General features: G+C 41.0%; 2 protein-coding genes across 2 annotated transcripts in view; one reads left to right on the top strand and one right to left on the bottom strand.

Annotated features, from left to right (window-relative positions):
- Window positions 1–20,262, top strand: part of LOC124062298 (protein kinase C-binding protein NELL1-like) — a 208,585-nt gene that overhangs the window by 98,676 nt on the left and 89,647 nt on the right. The gene's annotated exons all lie outside the window — the stretch shown is intronic.
- LOC124062304 (piggyBac transposable element-derived protein 4) lies at window positions 10,829–16,212 on the bottom strand. The gene is made up of 2 exons (XM_046394976.1): window positions 15,883–16,212; window positions 10,829–14,172 (listed from the first exon to the last, which is right to left on the bottom strand). Exons 1-2 carry the CDS (start codon window positions 16,008–16,010, stop codon window positions 12,192–12,194), a joined length of 2,109 nt encoding a protein of 702 aa, XP_046250932.1. The 5' UTR covers window positions 16,011–16,212; the 3' UTR covers window positions 10,829–12,191.

Raw genomic sequence — 20,262 nt, 5'->3', positions numbered from 1 at the left:
GATAATGTTATCAGATTGCCAAAGTAATTGTCAGATTTTCAATTAAAAAAGAACCTGTTTTCTCTGTCACACAGTAAAAAGGCTGTTCTCCTAATCTTTGTATTTGTGTCCTGCTGTTGGGGGAAAAAAATAAACTTAAAAACTTAAGGTAATTAAGATAATATCACTGCCGTAATCTTTGTTTTAGAACAGACACATAAAACCCTGACTGACAAATTTCAATTTAAGCAGAAAGATTTTTGTTATAAAACCACACTTACCTCGCAGTTACAGACCTGTCTGGTAATTCAGCTTTAAAAATAATGTTGGGCTTGGGCCTTTCAAATGCTTTGCAGCTTTCAGGGGCACACTCAGAACAAACACTAATCAGTGGTAAACTGCAGCTGCAGTTGCACTAGTGGGGATGAAAGAAGAAATGGCCAGGGGGCAGTCGTGGATCAGCGGTTAGGGTGTCGGACCCGTAACCGGTGGATCGCTGGTTCGATTCCCCGTCCCGGTGTCCATGGCTGAGGTACCCTTGAGCAAGGTACCTAACCCCCACTGCTCCCCGGGCGCTGCACGCGGTCGCCCACTGCCCCGGGTTTGCTGTGTGTGTGTGCACGTCACTTGGGTGGGTTAAATGCAGAGAACAAATTTCGTTGGAGTGAGTTCCCTCCAATGACAAAATATGTCACTTTAATCTTTAATTTCTTTTCATCAGCAGACTCGCATAGACATCACTGACCTCGTGGCACTAAATTACAAGGTTGTTACAGACATGCATGCAGACGTGTTATCTAAGCTCACTTTCCACATCCCTACTGGTTTTCAGTCCTGAAAGATGGCATCAATTAAACGCTGTCTTTGTCCCAGTACAGTTGTCATCTCTCTTGAAGGATGAGGCCTACTAAGCTTGGAGGACTAAAGGAAGATCTCAAGGAGATTAAGTCAAACACAACTGGACTCGATTATTTGTTGTTGAAGACGTTTCATCCAAAAGGCTTCATCAGTTCATGCTCATCAAGACTGGACTAGTCTGATCTTGCACTTTCTTTGCAAGCCTCACACTAACGGTCCACTGAGTTTGAAGAATAGGTGGTGACATTTCCCTCAACAATGTGATTTCAGTTGTTTACGCTGGCCTTTACATTAGTCCATTTTATGATATACACCAATCCGTGACATACCACCTGAACATAAACTACTTGTTTGTCTGATTTAATGTATTTCCTGAGTTTCTGAGTTGGTAAAGTGCCTGAAGGTACCATTAAACATGTGACTGGTTTACAGTAGACTTTGGAACACTGAGCAAAGGATAATTGAAGTGCTAGAAACGAAAGCAACTGGATATCTTTATGTTGTTGAAGACGTTTCGCCCCTCATCCAAAAGGCTTGGGTGGGGTGTGAATGGTGGAGTGGGGTTGTCACCTTGGAGGTGGTCTTCAGGGTTGTTGACATTTCGTGCCATCATGTGAGTCGTTATGGTCACATGAGCCAAGGGGTGACTCATTAGTGAGTCGTTGTCTCACTCCATCATGTGAGTCATTAGAGTCATATGAGGGAGGGTGCAAATGGTGTTAAACCATCTGGGGAGGGCTCTCAAAGCTGCACTATAGGTGCCTGAAAGTTGGTGTCATAAGCCACCACCTCTGTTCAGAGATGGATGTTCTATCTGGACAAAGATGGTCTCTTTCACACCTCACTTAAACCATCGATCTTCCTTGTCCAAAATGTGAACATTAAAGTCCTCAAAAGTGTGAGATGCAGATATACAGTCAAGTTTTGTCCGGATGAGCTGACTCTCCTGTGCTGTGCCATGTGCCTGGGGAGTGGTTAACCGCTATATGCATTTTACCGCACATAGCATGTTGTTTAGTTTGTCTGTAGGTGCAAAAGATACTTTGAATGTGTCCTCTAATTTCAGGAAAAGACTGCTACAACGTATTCAGACTTGAAAGACAGACCATCTAGGAGTCAGCTCGCAGTCAGCACAGAATAGCCCGAAAAAGGGTCACTTGAGGTCATTTCCTGTGTGTTTTTGCTGGAAGGTGAAGATATGGCTTTGGTCAAGTCTGGAGACAGGCAGACGCTCCTCCTCAGTCCTTCCTTCAGTCATCCCTGATCTGGTAATTACAGCAGAGACTGCAGGGACTAATGATCATGTTCCACAGGGTGGTAATGACACAATTATGACTGCAAGGACATCAGTCATCCCCACTTAGCTCAGACAGTGTCCTTGGCCCTTTGCACACACACACACACACACACACACACACTTAGACTACTGAATAAGACAAAACTCAGATGACTGAGTGTCATTGAGCTAAATTACTCTCTTACACAAAGTTACTGAACTGACAGGGCTTTGTGAAAGAGAAGATTAGTATCCAGTGCTGCAGTGAATGCACACACTGTAGGAAAGCCATGCATCAAATCATTCGGTTCTGCCAAAATACACAGTGCATCAGATGATGAATGAATGAATGAAAAATATTTTTGGCTGACTAGTTGCTTTTTTGTGGCAATTATGAGATAGTTTGTATGGTAAGTCTCTAAATTTATCCTGAAGTTTAACTTTGTTCGGGGACAGATTTTAGTCGTCAGAGTGCATGTCAAGGATTTTCCCTTGCAGCAGTGATTTTCTGCTTGGCCCCACAAGTACGACAGCTTAGAGTTCTTTATGACCCAAACGTTCTGCCAGGCTGCCTTACATCGGCACCATATTTAACTGCTGACAATTAAACCCGCCAACAACCTTTCGTTGTAACTGTCGCAGCACTAATTTAATGCTCCAACGCAATCCAGATGAGCTGTGACTTTATACGGAAGCGGGGATGGTGTCATGCACACATTGTGTCTATAAAGAAAATATATACATGCGCAGGAGCAAAAGTTAGCTGGTGTAGTTTAAAGTTACTGCCGTGAGTGTTCTTTAAAAAAATGCTAGAGGATTGCAGTTCAAAGTTATTTCCACTTGTTCATAGCACAGACAGAGGAAAGAAATGTATCATGTCACCTCTTGATCTTTGAAGATGCCTTTTTAAAGCTTCAGTTTGAGGGTACAGTTACTGAAGCTGCGGAATGTGGTTTTGTAGGGGGCTTGCCTGGGGGAATCTGAGATGTGCTGTCGTACTGTATCTGTCAGTGAAGCAAAGATGACCCTCCCGAACTGTACAAGATTTAGACAAGTGTTGCAAATTTATTAGGAGAGCACAAAAAATATTTTTGCAGAACTAAATAATCCAAGGTTAACATTTTTTCTAAACAACATTCCGAATATCCACTCTGGATATTTGGTCGTGGAAATAACCAGCTTGAAGTTGTCTCGATCAGTCGTCTCCTGCTTGGCAGCAGTTGTCACCTGTTTGACCCTGCCAAACCCTCCACTTCCAGGCTGTTCACATACATGAAATCTAAATGTGATTTGCCACAAATGTTGATGTGGTACATAATCACTTTATCCTACAAGTGCAATACCACAAGTACCACAAGATATTAAGGACTACTTTCTGGACTAGCTCATACTTGCACACACTTGCACATGCATATTTATGCTGCTATATGCTAAAACCGGCTTCTTTATTTAAATGTTTAGCTTATTTAAATGTTTAGTTTTATATTCTTTTTATATTCTATTTTTATTTAGCTTATATTTCTATTTTATTCAACTTTTTACCTCATACTTTTATAATTTTATATTCTACTTATTGCTCCCGGGATCTGAATCCTAATTTTGCACCATAAACATGTGAATGTGAGCTGGTATGACAATAAAGTTCCTTGAATCCTTGAATCTTTGAATCCTAATAAACATACACAACTAACTGCAGAAACATACTGTGCATTTTACTCTGGCGACTGGGCTGTTGGTCTTATTCTCTATGGAGCACTGCTGTCCTGTTCTTATTGTTGACATTGTGTAGGTAAACAGCTGTACTCTCCAACTCTAAAAGCTCTGCATGTTTTTGGTGTCAACAGCACCAAGTACAAGAAGTTAAAGATATTTCAACTTCGAACTCAACTGTGCCACTCTTGAAAGGTTTTCAGTAGTCTCATAGCAACAGCGGGAGCCTCATCTAGTGCTGCCCCAAAAATACCTGCCAAGCGCTCCCAGCTATAATACAGATGCTCAAAGTACAAAGGACCTCAGCTCTGTGCACCTGTTGCCCACAGCATCTCAACTGTGGCTGCCTTTGAGGAGTGCAGTTTAGCCCGGGTGCAGCAGTTCAGGCTGCCGGCACAGGGAGGCAAGAGCTCCCAGATTTATTCAAGGTTTACATGATCAAAGCTGTATGCAAAGCACTGTATCATTTATAATTCGGGGAAATCTCAGGTTCCTTCGTTGTGTAGCACAAGTCTTGTGTCCGTATGGACTCCAGAAGAAGCAAGTACAGCAGAGATAATCATCTGTTATTTGCTAGTTCTAAGGAAAATTGACAGCCTTATTTGGCTCACATTTTCAGCTGTTTGTCCACAGAATTAGCTGTTACATTATACAGTAGGTTTAAAAGTGGGTGCTCCACCTGTGGCATCAGGGCTGATTTCAAAGGGTGTGCGTGTGTACTGCTTTCTGTTAAAGCATTGCCTACCTCACAATCAGGTTTAACACTTGTAACTGTCCTTTGTGATCCATTAATAGGTCCATTAAACCTTTTGGGTTTCACAGTTGTGAAAAGTTTGGCTGGTGTTCAGCTACTTCTGGAAAAGAGTATCCAGACCAGAATCAAGTCATGAATAACTTAACATAAACTGTAGACTTTATGACTTATTTATGAGGGAGAACCTTTTGTTGTATTTGACTTACTGGAATGCATAACATCGGTTGCAGGCTTGTTTTAATGTTCGAAATACGTGGCCTTGTACTCTTAATGACATGTATAACTGCAGCTGGCTTAAGATGGAGAAACTTAACTTAGGAAAACGTAGGGAGTGAACTTGAGTGAGCAAAAGCAGTTCATACTGATGGCCAAAATAATCTTTAATATTAAATTTTTTCAGGTAGAGATGATGTATTAGTGTGAACATGGCTGATAACCTTGGTATGCTAATATTGGAATTAATTCATTTTTTCCCCCCGTGTTTGTGCATTTCTCCCATTTCTGGTTGCCTAGTGAGCTATACTGAAGCACAAATAAAATCCCACAAGCCCCACTTTGTGTTTCCCACTGGGGGCTAATTAATGAATGAACTTCTCCCCAGCTTGTTTTTTTTTTTTTTTTTTTTTACAGTAAATCCAAAAAGACAGAACATGATATAAAGGGAGAGGTGAAGCATGTAATGGCAGGTGTTAAGCTTAGTGGTTGAATGTTGTCAGGGGAAGGTCATCACGTGTTTCCTCCTGAAAGGCTTTCAGCATTCACTTTTTCAGCTGGCAGATGGCTGCATTGAAAGGTGGAGCGTTAAGAAAGAGCAGCTGGTGGAGTTTTGGTTTGACCTTCATGTGATGAACGTCCTGCCGTGAGTGCTTGAGGAAGTCCCCAGTGGCAAGTTTGTCGTTAAATTAACTTGTTGATGTTTTAAAGGGTCTGAGCCAACTGCGTGACTGACCAGCGAACATACACTGTTACCAATCCAGAGACAGCGCTGAAATAGACATAGCTCGCCTTGTCCATCATTTCCCAGAGTGCAGTGGTTTGTTTAACTGTTTCAGTAATGGCTGGCTGAGCTTTGCTACATCAAGTTCTCTTTGTTCAATATCTTTACACTTACACAGCTTTAAAGCTAAAACAAACTATAAAATAAATTTTTACCCCAGTGAACCTCCATCACTTTGGCACTGAGTAAAATGACCGAACATCTAATAAAAAGCCAACACGGCCGTAGAAATGAATTGCTCTTACTTCAATCAAGATATCTCCAACATGCTTCAGTAACACAACATGCTGAAATTGGGACTGAGTGTCAGAGTGACTGTGTGAGGAGGAGGTGAGCAGACACAAGTGCAACTGAGCGAGCTGATAATTGAACCCAGGGTTATTCACATGTTAGATCATTTAATGAGTCAGACAGCAGAGAGGGTATCCTCTGCTTGGGAGCTGTTGACTTCATTAAGAACAGTAATGGTGTGTAATGATGTGATAAGGCTTTGGCCTGTCAGAGAATAGCTGCAGGGTGATGACACCAACATCATTACCATGACAACAGGGCACATAGTATTTTTAGGCCATATGCTGTCTGTCTGAACAGCAGAACTTGGGGTCAGTGATCAGGTTGACACAATGAATAATGTGTTGAGAGGGATGCACAGCACAGTTTCTCTGGATGAGAAATGTTGGTACCCAAAGCTGATGATCTATTTCACCACTCAACTTGAAATGCCCTGACTTACATGTGTTGACAACAGGAACTTCTCCAGGAACTTTTAGGGACCCAGGAAATTGTCCGTTTTGTTGTGAGAAATGCAAGATTCGTGTCTAGGCATTTAGGACATTCTATTCTCCAAAATGCCTTTGCCCAAGGGGTATTACTTTAACCCAGGGATCAACGGGGGGCAGAGTAACTTTTACCGAGTGCCACTAAGCATAAAGCCTTCTGACTGCTACAGCATGTGGGCAGCGTTCCCTCAGACTGTTTAGACAGACCACTGGGTAATATAAATATTAAGGCTGTAGACCGAAAATGTTAGCTTTAGGCCTTCACATGTCTATACCAACATCCGTTCCAACATCATGGCAAAATTAGAAAGCATGTGATGACCATGCTTGTTCTAAATAGTTACATCTCGAACAAATCCATTCGGTTTTTGATTTATTATCAATCTAATGGTCAATATACTTCTGGTGTAGTAGAAACTAAAATAAGAATGTGCTGAATTAAAGTTTCGTTTTTGATGTACTGTAGGTTTTGCTGTTCCTTACTTCCTGGGTCACAAAAGACTATCAAATAAGCAAACAGCCTCAAACCTCATTTTTAAGTCATCAATTCTCCTCAGTCTGCTTGTGTTCTGCATCTGTGACAGGAAACTGAGGCAGCTGGAGGAAACACAAAGAATAAACATGCATTTTACACAGAAAGATCTCAGCTTGTCAGGTTAGGTCTGAGCCTACGACCTTCTTCCTGGTGGCATCAGTGCCACCCATTTATTTTAATGAGGGGGAACCGTCAATACTCCATCAGCGTGGGTTCACCATGTGTGGCTTTAGGATGTCAGTTATACATATGCAGCCATTCACTGTTTGGGAGGGGGGGGGCACAAACAAACCCAGCATGCACCAGGCAGAAAGAAGAGATCAAACTGAACCATTAACCACTGGGCTCCAGTGCCACCAATGCAAATGCTCTGTGAAAAAAGCTAATATTCCCAAAAGCAGTGAAAACACTGAATACACTATGTGATATTAACACTGAAACTGAGTTCATTTTGTCTGTAGACATTAAATTTTGTCACAGACAGCACTCACTCTACCTTACTGAAGATTATTAATCTCCTGTGAAATGGAAACAAAAGTTTGCCTTCCTGTTGCTCCTGCTTTATGGACTGAGATATGAGATTCAGCGCAGTGCCTGCAGAATTGCTCCCAATTTAACGTTCAGAAGAAAACCAAATAACATCTGTGGCTGTGATTGGCAGAAGGTTAAACAGTGTCTTATCTGCAGACACAGGATATATAATCACGGAGGGTTGCTCGCATCACATCGCCCCACCTGAGAGGCTGCTCAGTCCGCAAAGCCTGCGTGAAGGGAGCTATCAGGCTATTAATCACAGGCACAACAGCACTCTAACTGCCACCTGGCTTCTAATACATGTGTTCAGCCTCCATCAGACCAGAGCTGGATCAGTTCGGGGTTCATTCTCCCTTTCATTTTTTGCATCATCCCCGCTTAGTGTTGCTTCAGCTCCCATCCTTTAAGGGATGCACACACACTTCATCATCTTTGTGGACAAAATGTCAGGGTCAACATTTGCATACATGGGCCATTCTGTTGTTACAGTGATTTGGTTTTGAGAATATGTACACGCAGCTCATGACTATTTACATTATCCTGCATAAGCTCAAGCTGTGCTTGTGAGAAACCCTGTTATGATGTGTGTTTTATTATCATGTTTATTTAAACTGTATTTAACCTTGCTGCGGTTCCCTACTAAATAATACCCCCCTCACATCCCACTCAGTTTTAAATAAAACACCAAATGCTTTTCTACACCGTACTAAGAGAAACCTTCCTACCTGCAACAGCTACCTGATTACCAAATACCTGAACAACGGAAAGCATCATTTATTCCAAAACTTCAAAGCTTCTAGAAACAAGACACTTTGGTACTCTGTGAAAGGTCGTTACAAAGATTTGAAAATGGCAAAATTACTCACATTATGGCCAGTTACACAAAAATGTAGTTCTATAACAAAAGCGATGATGAATTTTTAATGCAACTGTTTAGCAGTACTTTTACATGTTCATTTACATGCATCATTTTCATCCTGTAAAGCCAACATTACTGCCCTCACTGCCATCCGCATCTCATGCTTTGTGATTTTTTGTTTAATGACAACAGTTTCTTTCAGTTTCTTTTGTTGAATGAATTATTTAATCTTTGTCTCAGTGTGTCTTCTTCTTTGTCATGTCATTGCCCAGACAACATATGCTCATAGAACATTATCGTGTAGTAGCTGTAGCTGACTTGGAGTTGTGTTTAAGGAAGGTTGTAACAAAGCCCTTCTTTCCAGGGAGATTTTTTTTATTAGCTAATGGCTGTTAAGTTAGTTAGTTAATTTTTATTTTTGTGTCATGCCAAATATCTGGTCCTGCTGTCATACAAAACATGCATCATCCAGCTATACAGATCAGAGCAAAAAGAAATTAAATAAATTACCAGATAAAGTAATGAATATTGAAATAATACATTTCAGCTGAGCTGTAACGAGAAAAGAACTGGGAAAGAGGAAAGGACTTTTTTTGAGTAAACAATACATAAACAATTGAGGTTTGTAAAATACATAAATAAGCTCCCTTTATTCATACATAATGAGCAATATGCAAACTGTTTGTCTGCCTGAGCAATGAAAAGTAATCATACAAAATTAAGATATCACCTAATTATCCTACAGATGTTTTTGCAAAAAGTAACAATTAAATATCTCTGTACTTAATAACACTCTATACTAAATGTGCTACATCAGATTAATAGCTGTTAAAAGAATAATCAACACTGAGTCATTCTCCTGCTGTGTTCTGTACATACTGTATGTGTTTGCTGTCAGGTTCCTGTAATGTTGAGCTTTGCATTGTGTCTTGACAACAGGTGTGTTCATCAAAGTGTTGATTAATTTACATGATAATGAACAAGAATTCCATTTCATTTATTTACTCACATCATCCTTTCAGGTCTAATTAGACAGGCAGAGAGCAGCTTTGTTTCACACCTGCATGAAGGAAGTCATGTTGACATAAACAACAACAATGGAAACACACTACCAGATGACTTTCTTGCAGAACATTGAACTGTCATCATCACCTGAACATCAATGCTCTTTTGGACTCGAATTCCAGAAACTATAGGGAACGCAAGCAAGTAAAGACTGAAACTTTGTATCTCGTTTCCGCACCTACAAAGTTTCACTTTTCTAAGACTAAACAGAAAAAAGAATCCGTTTTTATTTATTAACTTTTATTTCTTCCAAATACAGTAACAAAACAAAACTGACAGTGAGATGGAATTTCTTCAGTGAGTGTTTTACCAAACACTTTGCAAATACAAGTCCAAAACTCAGCCAGCTTGCCAAATGATGAGTCACTTATATGATAATAAAAAATGTTGTGTTTGTAACAGTCCCAATGTACCACTTCATAATTTTACATATTTAGCATCACTGAGTCAAGTCTGCAAGCATCTCCTCCAAAGCGCAAAAATCTCAGTTCATTTCTGTGATTCTAAATTATTTAGTAAATGTGATGACCATTTGGCTCTTTGATAATGTGAGCTTTTACAAATTTATCCAACACACAAATATCAACACTAATTGTAAACGATATATAACGATATAAACGATATCCTGCCCACCCTCACACAGACCTCTTAGACATATTCTTTCAAGAAAATATCTTCAAATCCCTTCCCCAACCCACATACAAATACAAACATCTAAAATAGTACTGTGAAAAAACACGTAATTTCAGGTTAATATAATATAGAAGAGTTAGAAAGTTTGTCACAGGTATTCAAGTCCTTAACCTACAGTACTGCTATTTCTGTACAGAATGGCTTAAACATAGACAAACCATTGTAAAGTCTGGATCCACAGGGTAAGTTTTACCTTGTGTAAAACATTCCTGGTCATTCGAGTTTGCATTGATGTAGTTTCTATGGCGTGAATCAGCGTTGATGAGGTAAAATTGATCAGTGCATTTAAACCCATACTGCAAAAAAGTTGAGATACTAAGTGAAATATGAATAAAATAGACAAACTATGTTAACTGACAGCAGTTTTACAATGTGTTCCCAAGGTTTATTCTTTGAATGATGTTTGAATGTGTTTTTTGAGCATTCCACATCTTTTGTGGCCCTGTCCCAACTTGTTTGAATTGGGTTGCTGTCATTAAATCCAGAATACGCAAATAACTACAAGTCATTAAAGTTGATGAGGTAAAACATTAGATATACTGTCTTTGTACTGTTTTGAACTAAATATATGTCAAAAAGGATAAGACAAAATCACATTTTTGTTTTATGTTTTAGACAGCGTCACAATCTGGAATTGGTGTCGAAAAAACAGTGCGAGTTTTTCAAGTATGCTGTTGTGTGCATGTAAACATCCTGGTTTCAGAAATCCTGATCAAAGGCTTTATTCTGGAATCGAAACCATTTCTGATACGTATGATACGTCTGATACGTCTGAAAACGTCTGAAAACGTCTGAAACGTATGCTGGTGCATCCTCAACGTGAACAAAATTCAACTGAGCATGTTAAATGGAAGCAGAAATCAAAGTGGGTTCACCCTCAGCTGCAGAAGTACAATAATTAGAAATATCAGAGATTTGCTTCACACATGCCTTCACCAGCCATACAAGCTATGACCTGGATAACGACAGAAACGAGAAGCTGCTAAAGTGAATATGTAAACATACTCAGTGGTCTTCTGCATCAGTTGTTACTACATATTCAAGTGCTAATTCTATTTCTGCTTTGCATTACAGTGTGCAACCTCCTTTTATTCACAAAGATTACATTCATGAAACAAATCTATATTCATACCTGAAGCGTCATCACCACATCTGTGAGTGTCCATAGTATGAGGTTCCAGAGATGCAGATGACAAAAGAGAACGACATGAGGTATCCATCTCTACAGCGTTCTTCTGGTAGATATGTATCCATTTATGATGACCAATCTGTAGGATCTTTGGTGTGAAATCACATCTCAAGGGTGTGTTACTGTACATGAGTCAATCTAGTCCAGTTTTTGAGTGTCCTCGCAGACTGGGAAGCAATAACTGCAGCACAGACCACTGAAGATTATTAATTGTTGATTCCCGTCCTGGTAAGCTAAAGCAAAGCTGGCATGCGTCCATCGCTGCAATAAATTCAAGCAATAAAATGCTGCTTCCTGGTTTGTGATATGCTTTATGATTCCATATAAATTCACTATTTTTTTTATTAAGAGTCTTAGCCACGCTTCAGTGTATTTGAATGGGTAATGACAGGAACAGCATCCATGGGAACAGTTTCACCTGGGCGGCTGTGTCTCAGGAGGTAGAAGGGGTCGTCCGCTAACTGGAAAGTTGATAGTTTGAACCCTGACTCCAGCTGCAAATCCAAGTGTCTGGGGCTGAGCATTGAAATATGGAGTAGCACTCTGGATAGGAAGCGCTCTAACAACCCTGATAAGCAGTGTATGAATGTGTGTGTGTGTGTGTGTGTGAATAGGTGAAGGCCGTGAGGGCTGTAAAGCTCCCTGAGGAGTCGGTAGACTACAAAAGCACCATATAAATGCAAGTCCATTTACCATTTGAACAGTTAATTCTGCCAGTCGTTATAATGGGTTGATTAATCCACTTGTGCAGATCCTCTCCCATTTCACTAGCTACAGGTTATTATCTACCCTACATCTATTATACCAATATATCTCTACCTGAAGCCCTTGTTAAGCACTCAGCGTAATCATGAGGTAACAGCCTTACGAGGTAACAACATCAGAGATTCGCAGAAATCAAAGGTACACATTTAAGAAAAGCAAATTGTGAAGATACTACAACTACATACTATATCTTGTCACTTATACACAGATACTATTGCTTCTATGCCACTCACTGTAGCAGTTCCTTAAAGAAGTGAAACAAAGTGTCTTTTTACAAGTACTGCAATAGACTGGCGACTTTCTTTTGCAGACCACACACGCCCTTCTGCCGGCAGTGGCCCGATATCTGGGAGACACGTTGCTCATTTGTTCTACAAAATAAGCTGGCAGGTGACCCAAACCTGGAGCATCAGAGGCCATAGCAGCTGGCACCTCAGTGGATGAAGAGGGAGGAGGAGGCGGTGGCACTGTGGAAGAAGATGCATGAAAGTTATGTGGCGCTGACCGGCGTGGTGTGGACCCAATCTCTGCCAGGGACTGAATCAGTTGTTCCCTGAAGTTTTTCTGGCTCAGTGGAGACCGATTCTGCAGTTTGCACATTTCTTTGTGGAGGATGAAAGCATTCACAGTCGCTATGTCCACAAAATGAAAAAACAGAGTTTTGTACCATTTTTGGGTTTTATGGAGGACATTGTAGTAGGAAATGAGCGCGTCTGACAAATCCACACCCCCCATGTACTGGTTGTAATCTTTGATGGAGCCTGGAATAGGCACCTGCTTCACTGTCCACTGTCCATCTGTGTCTTTCACTTTGCGCTTAGTCACGTCATTGCTATATGCTTTGTGCAAAGTGGAACACATTGTTACCTCCCGGGTGTCAAACCACTTAACAAACAACAATTCTCCTTTTCTGATCCACTGGATAGTCCCCCTTGGTGTTTTCTTGGCCATGTCATTCCTTTTCGTTTTCGGATAACCGACCACGTTGGGACGTACAGTGCCGCATGCCCAGATTTTTCTTAGAAGGAGGTCGGTGAAAAGAGTTGGACTGGTGTAAAAGTTGTCCACATAGAGTTTGTACCCTTTGCCCAGAAAGGGGATGTTCAGAAGTCTCATGACGACATCGTAGCTGTGGCCCTTCCCCGTGGGTTGACCTTCTCTTCCTCCATACACAAAAAAGTTAATGGTGTAGCCACAGGCTGAGTCTGCTAAAACAAAGAGCTTAAAGCCCCACTTGGTGGGTTTGTTTCTGGCGTACTGCTTTAAGCCGATCCTTGCCTTAGTTGCCACCATCCGTTCATCTATGGAGATGTGTTGGTACGGATGAAAGAAAGTGTGGCAGGCCTCCAAAATCTGCTCATACAGTGGCTTTATCTTGCATAATTTGTCATATCCTTTTGTCCCTTTCTTCTGGTCATTGGCCGCTTCAACTGCAGGATCATTCATGTGTAGAATACGGGAGATGGATAGGAAGCGTCTGCTGGGCATGACAGAGGCAGGAAATGGAAGGCTGAATAGCTTAGATCCTCTCCAGAAGTCTGTCAGAGTTTTTAACGGCACAATACCCATGTAGAGGACAAGGCAGAGGTAAGAGTACATATCAGCCCTTGTGACAGGATGCCAGCTTTCCTGCTGGCCTTGGTGTTTTTTTCCCCCATAGGCATTAGTGTTTTTTACCAATGTATCAATTACTGTTGTAGAGAAGAACAGCTGGAATAGCTCAAGTGGTGTGTAATTTGCAGTCCTGTTCAACTGTGGCCCCGCATCCCTTTCAGGTCTGAATCGTGGTTGAGGAGGCTCGATATCTTCCTCATCGATGCTACGCCACCGATCTCCATCATTTGCTTCATCGTTTTTCTCTCTCACTAGTCGTCCTGTTCGCCTCTTACCACTTTGATTTTCACTGCGTGTACTGGAGAGTGTCTCATAAGTGCTGGGGGAACAGGAGCAGGAGGAGGAGGAGGCTTTTTTGGGTGTAGATGCATGGCGGATCCTCTTTCGTGGGGGAGTTCCACTCTCACAACAGGAGCACCATTGTTCAAACCGCTTGGACGGAGATTTCAGGCGGGCTGACACAGGAGAAGCAGAAACAGAGTGGCAACTCCTCCTCAAAGCTCTTCTCTTCGTGGGCGTACCAGTCCACTCCTCATCTGAGCTGTCCTCATCACTAAAGTCTTCCCTGTAAATAAAGCACACAGGCAAGAATTAATGCTAAACATGAATGAGGGCAGTGAAGTAGTAGTAGTTATGGTGGCTGTAATAATAATAATATTGTCCTTGTATTTCTGCCACCAGTGTAGGGAAATATAAAAATATACACCATTAGATGATATTTTTGGCACAGCATTTATACCACGGCACATGTCACTTTAATAACTCCTGGATGTGCTGGACCATTTTGGGTTATGTTGCAAATCGGTGAGCAGGACTGATTGATGGCCATTGGTTGTTTTATATGATTTCTTTTCTATCAGTGTGACCTTGATTTGTCAGGCATTTAATTCTCCAGATTAGTTAGAAACAGGCATCCGGTTATTTTATCCACAAACAGTTTCTTAACTAATTTTACAGAAAAATGACTGCATCACATTATATATCATTGCAGTATAATGTTATATTATTGGTACTTTACACACTGAGTTGTCAGTTTACTTCGGTGAAAATTATGCAGTTGAATACAAAAGCCATGCAAAAGACTGGAACATCAAAAAGAAAGATTATAAAGAGAATGGGCAAAGTTAAAGTAGCAGAGGCAGAGATATCTTGACAATTAGTCCCCAGTAAATACTGGACCACGCAATGAAAATATCACCAGTTATTAGACCCTTCCTCACCTCAAGTTTGTAACACAGACTTTCTCCAATAAATGTGTTGTCTCTAAGCCCAAGAGGAAGTAAATCTCGTGACAACATGCAAATATTTTGCATACTTCATACTGTAAACTTCTGCGCATTCTCTGGTCAACATTTAGCACATCCTGCACCAAATTTTATAGCTTTAAATCAGTCCGATTTGTACAGATTTGCATACATTTGTTACTTATTATTATTTTTAAATTATTATTTTATTATAAATTTTCTATTTTCTATTTATTCTATATAGTTGATGTTCTCATACTTGACAAAGCTCCACCGAGCCACAGAAGACATCAAACTGTTTTCACAGGCTCAGATGAACTGAATCATCCTTTCGTGATGATTTCATTTCATCATGTGAAAAAAAAAATCTGCAGATTGCCCCTTTAAGGATTCAGTATATTATGATTGCTATGGAAATTGTTTCATGATAAGTTTATCTTTATCTTCCTCATAAACTAACAGATCAGTTAAAAGATGGAATATGTACAAACGTATGGTACAAACTTAGTGGGGGTTTCAAAAATGCGAAGCCTAAAATCTCTCGGGCTTGCACAGTTACAGTATGTTTAAAAAGGTGTGTGTGTGTGTGTGTGTGTGTGTGTGTGTTCGGGGTGGGGGTGGGGCCTTGTCTCCCCTGTGTCCTCTGGAATTTACGCCCATGCGCACACGAAGTTAATGCCGCTAAGTGCAGCGTGCAGAATAAAGGCGCTTTTCTAAGTAGCGCTAAACGACCCGCACTGCACAACACAAACTGTGGGTTCGGTTTAACGTGTCCTGTCCGGTGGCTCTCCATTGCTATCGCTGCTGTACATTTGTGCACAGCGCTGTCTGAGTGCATGTGGCAATTTCGGCAAGGAGCAAGGTGCACAAGAATATCTGCAGCACATAAGGGAGTCTCCTGGTGTCACAATTAAGTCTCATGGCTCAGCTCTTCATTGTATGATCCCTGTGCACGTCAGAGCCGACACTTATCCAGGTTATGTGCGGGATATTTGGTTGGAAAGAATCCAACTCTACGTGTCTATACTCACTGATCTGAATCACGGGCCAGCCCCCTCGGAATGTAGTCCTCGTCAAGGCTGCAATGGCTGTGCTCACTATCAGAGCCTGAATCCGACTGGAGCTGTTCTAATTCATCCTCAGACTCTGAAAGAAGCATGTTTGAAATCTGCAGACTTGTAACACTTTTCCTGTATAGTAAGTTTGTGCAGAGTGTGATCTGTACCCGTCGGATCTCCCACTGTCTCCGTGCATCCTCCTCCAGCACTGAGGGAAAATCATTTCCCTTTCAGCGGCCGCCTCTGGTCCCCGTCTACTACTTACCATATATGGTGAGGGGCCCAATTTCAATGGGTTCATTTGGACGGAGTCTTCACGACGCAGTGCTGTGCTGAGCCACCAATGAAAGGCAACCTGGTCACATTATGGGACTGGCTGGCGAAGTTAAAAACCCTGAAAGTAATATGATTGGTCAAATGTCTTCTTATTCTTGTTAACTGATGGGGATATATTTTTCAAATGCATCAGTCACAACGTTTTTTTTCTGTTTTTTTTTGTTTGTTTTTTTTTTAATGATAAAGGTATTTATTCAAGACCTAACTTAGTCCATATTGTATGTTTCTTAAAGTTATGGGATTAATGCAGAAATACATGAGACTGTGAAAGCTTAAATGAGCACAGCATGAATTGCAGCTGTGAAATTTGGTCGATTAAGTCAATATTTAAAAAACGTTTAAAAGTTCTTGTTTTAAAATTAGAATATGCAACAATGCTTCAGATAACTAAGGACATAACTGCTTATTATCCACAGCCACCCTGCCTCCACCACTTCCACAATTCACTAAGAATGAGAAGCAGTGACACCAGCTGCAGTTTATAAAGCAAAAAAATCAAATCAAACACATTTTTTCTTCACTGATCATCAAGTGTTGTCTTGCATTTGACTGATCCCGCAATCCTCAGTGTGGGTCCGTTTCAGAGGTGCCTTTTCCAGCCAGAAGAGCACAGATTTATATTTTTTTCTAGTATGGCTTCATTGTGATGTATGTGATGCTCTGTGATGTCTCAGATTACAATGAAATCAGATTAAACTGTCCTGATGTTCGCTTGGGTGGGCGATGTGTGATTAACAGTATGCACCTTATGATAGTGTTCCTTGTGATTACTACACAGGATCCATGTGTCATTGTATTAAATGTCTGTGTGAACCGGTGGCTGGTGAAGCAGGTCAGCTGGTCAGGGATCTGTTGCATTAGCCTGTAAGGACTGATGACTGGGAGGGGGGAGGGAATGGTGTGGTAGATTCTTTAGAAACATACTATATTACCACTATATTACATACTGTGTTATGAAATATACCAGAATGAATTCAAAAAATATACTCTTCTATTTTTTCTTCTTCTACTACTTCTTCTTCTTTTCCTTTTGGCTGTTCCCTTCAGGGGCCGCCACAGTGAATCATCAGCTTCCATCTCGCCCGATCCTCTGTGTCCTCGTCCCTCACACCAGCTACCTTCATGTCCTCCTTCACTACATCCGTAAACCTCCTCTTTTGTATTCCTCTAGACCTCCTGTCTGACAGTGCTAACCTCAGCATCCTTCGATCAGTATATTCACTATCCTTCCTCTGAACACGTCCAAACCATCTCAGCCTGGCTTCTCTAACTTTATGTCCAAAACATCTCACACGAGCTGTCCCTCATCCCTGATCCTATCCAGCCTGGTCGAGCCCAAGGAAAACCCCCTAGTTGGCTCTGGCAAGGGCATGGTGGGGTTGTTAAAATGCCTATGTGTATCACAGTCTGTGATCTGGCTCTCATTAGGGATCTTTATATGGCGTGAATCATGCCCAAGCATGTTGTACATGATATTATCGGACATCATTAGATTCCAGTATGGGCATGCTCGGACATGTATGGGCAGCAGTTTGTCCAGGAGATGAGGACTTTGTATGAAGCGCGAGTTTCTGTCTTCAGTTTGTCTCTGGAGACCGACTGCTTTTGCTTGTTTGTGTGACAGTAAAACTCTAATGCTTCAAAATCTGACAACCTCCAATGTGTAGTTTTGACACTTTTAATTTTCTGAGACTCCTACAGCTATTCACCTTCACAGCTGTTAAACGCTGACCTGGACATCTCAGTTTTTATTTTATCTCAGAAATTTTATTTATTTTATCTCAGAAAAGAAAACTACAATTGGGCTATTTTGGGCAAGCATTACCAAACAAATCATAAATGTTTTATAAGATGTTGTGACTGGCACTTATGTGTACAAGACATTTAATCACTGGCTGCAACTGACAACAACTGCTGTTGTCAAAAAGCTGTTGTTTTTTATGACCTCATTTAGGGCAAAGTACAATGGGTAAATCTTTGATGTCTTTGATAAGCCTTGCTATTATCTACAGCATGTATTTGTCATCATGATATCTTACAGTATGTGAGCTGGAAAGCGTAGGGACCTCTTAATCGTATTTGTTGCTCAGAGTGAGTCTGACCAGACGGTTGCTATGTGACCAAAAAAATGCAAAATCAGAGACAGTGAGACAGTAAGGAGGCTGAATCAGCTCCCGCTCTCCTTTATGACCCAAATTCATGTGAGAGAGTGGAAGAGCTGAAAGAAGAAGCCCAAATTATGCTACTTATTCATCATGTGGACCCTTAAAAGTGCTTCCCTGAAGGCGGTCAGAGTTGACGGCTTGCCTGTGCCTCCTTTTGTGCTAATTTGCGACAAAATATTTAAAACAGTAAAATGGTCAGCTCACTGAAAAATCACTAAATAAATAAAAATCTGCCTCTTTGTCACCCCACTTCGGTGGAGTTAAAAGAAATCCCACTTTAAAGAAACAGAAAAGAAAAATCCACAGGCCTCACTTGGAACTATTTTCTTTGGCTTTCTGCAGCAGAAATAGTTCCTGATGAGATTAATGCAGTGGAAACGGATGGTACAGGTTATTTCTACAACAGGTTATTATTATTTTTTTATTTAATTCAGGATACAGTAAGTATTTCCTCAACATCACCATTTCACAGCACAACAAAATGTGGAAGCAGTAAATGCTTGCAAAAACAGCTCAGTCTTTCTGTTTACAGCAGCCATGAGCAGCTCATGAATTATTCAGACTGTCATAGCTTCTGGAAAAGTTTAAATGTCCTGTTTTACTCACATTTCAGCCTTTTGTGTATTTGTTTTTCATTGCACTATGCCCCAAGATACTGCAAGTGTTCCTCATTATTTATTTATTTTTCAAATTGCTGGAAATCCTGCTGGGTACAAGGTTTACAGAAAGAGCAGTACCTACTAGGTACAAGCACCAAATGCAGATTTTAGGGGATTGGCAAGTGGTGATTGTGGCTCTCATGAACGGAGGCCATGTTCCTGGAAACAGTGATCTTGTATGAAACTTTTAATCACCAAAATTCGCCACCATGTGTCAGCATTAGGGGAAAAATAATAATTTAATGGCACCACTGGGGGTTAAAACTCAATTAATAATGATATCTTGGATCTCAATATTTTTTCTGAAGTTAGTTTTGCATATAAATGTCATGACTGATGCAGTCTCTGGTGGATGGTGGGCTGGTTGGGGACTAATCAAATGCACACTAAGGCCTCATGCCAATATGCAGCAGCAGAATAACACGTGAATACGAATCCCTGACTTTAACCCCAAACTGAGTGTTTATTTGCTCATGTGTTAATGTGTATTTTGTGTTTTACTAAAATTGCCCCCAATGATAAGCAAGAGGCTGATATGATGCTCCCTGCTGCAGAGTAAGTCGTCTGAATGATGAGTGTTATGTCTCATCTGTGTGCTCTTCCTCTAGGTCTGTTAACCAGATGGTTTGTGTGTATGTGTGTGTGTGTGTGTGGGAGAGCTTGATGATGGCGATGACCCTTGTCACATGCCCTCCATGGAAGTCTTACAGGGCCATCACTGGCATGAACTTTCTGGTCTCTGTTCATGTTTAATGGAGAGGCTCAATGATTATGGCTGTCCAGGCTCTACAACTAAAACCCCTGAACAATTTTAGGTCACTAACCTCCAAGACTAGGATGAATGTGAAACTCTCCCGGCTGAATTATCAGCACAGCACGTGTCAGAGGTGTTGTTTTCTTTGATTAAATCTACATATGTAAAAAAACACCAGAGAGAGGTCAACTGCAACTCCCAAGAAGCATTGTGCGAGGCATGCTGTCTTCACTTCATGTGTCTCTCCTTTGCTCTCCAGCATATGTCTGCTCGCGAGTATTTAGTGATATCAAAGCTGTACAACAAATACGTCAATTAGACGATGCATTATTAAATACTGAGAGAGAATCGAGTTATTGTGCAGCCTGGACCTTGTAGCAGTCACTTCTGCACCACTAAACACTACAGAAACACATGGCAGAGAGGATGCGATGGAAAG

Source organism: Scatophagus argus, chromosome 1, assembly GCF_020382885.2.
Source record: "Scatophagus argus isolate fScaArg1 chromosome 1, fScaArg1.pri, whole genome shotgun sequence".
Taxonomy (NCBI): domain Eukaryota; kingdom Metazoa; phylum Chordata; class Actinopteri; family Scatophagidae; genus Scatophagus; species Scatophagus argus.
The sequence above is the reverse complement of the archived record's forward strand: the minus strand, read 5'-3'. Positions and strand labels throughout refer to the sequence as shown.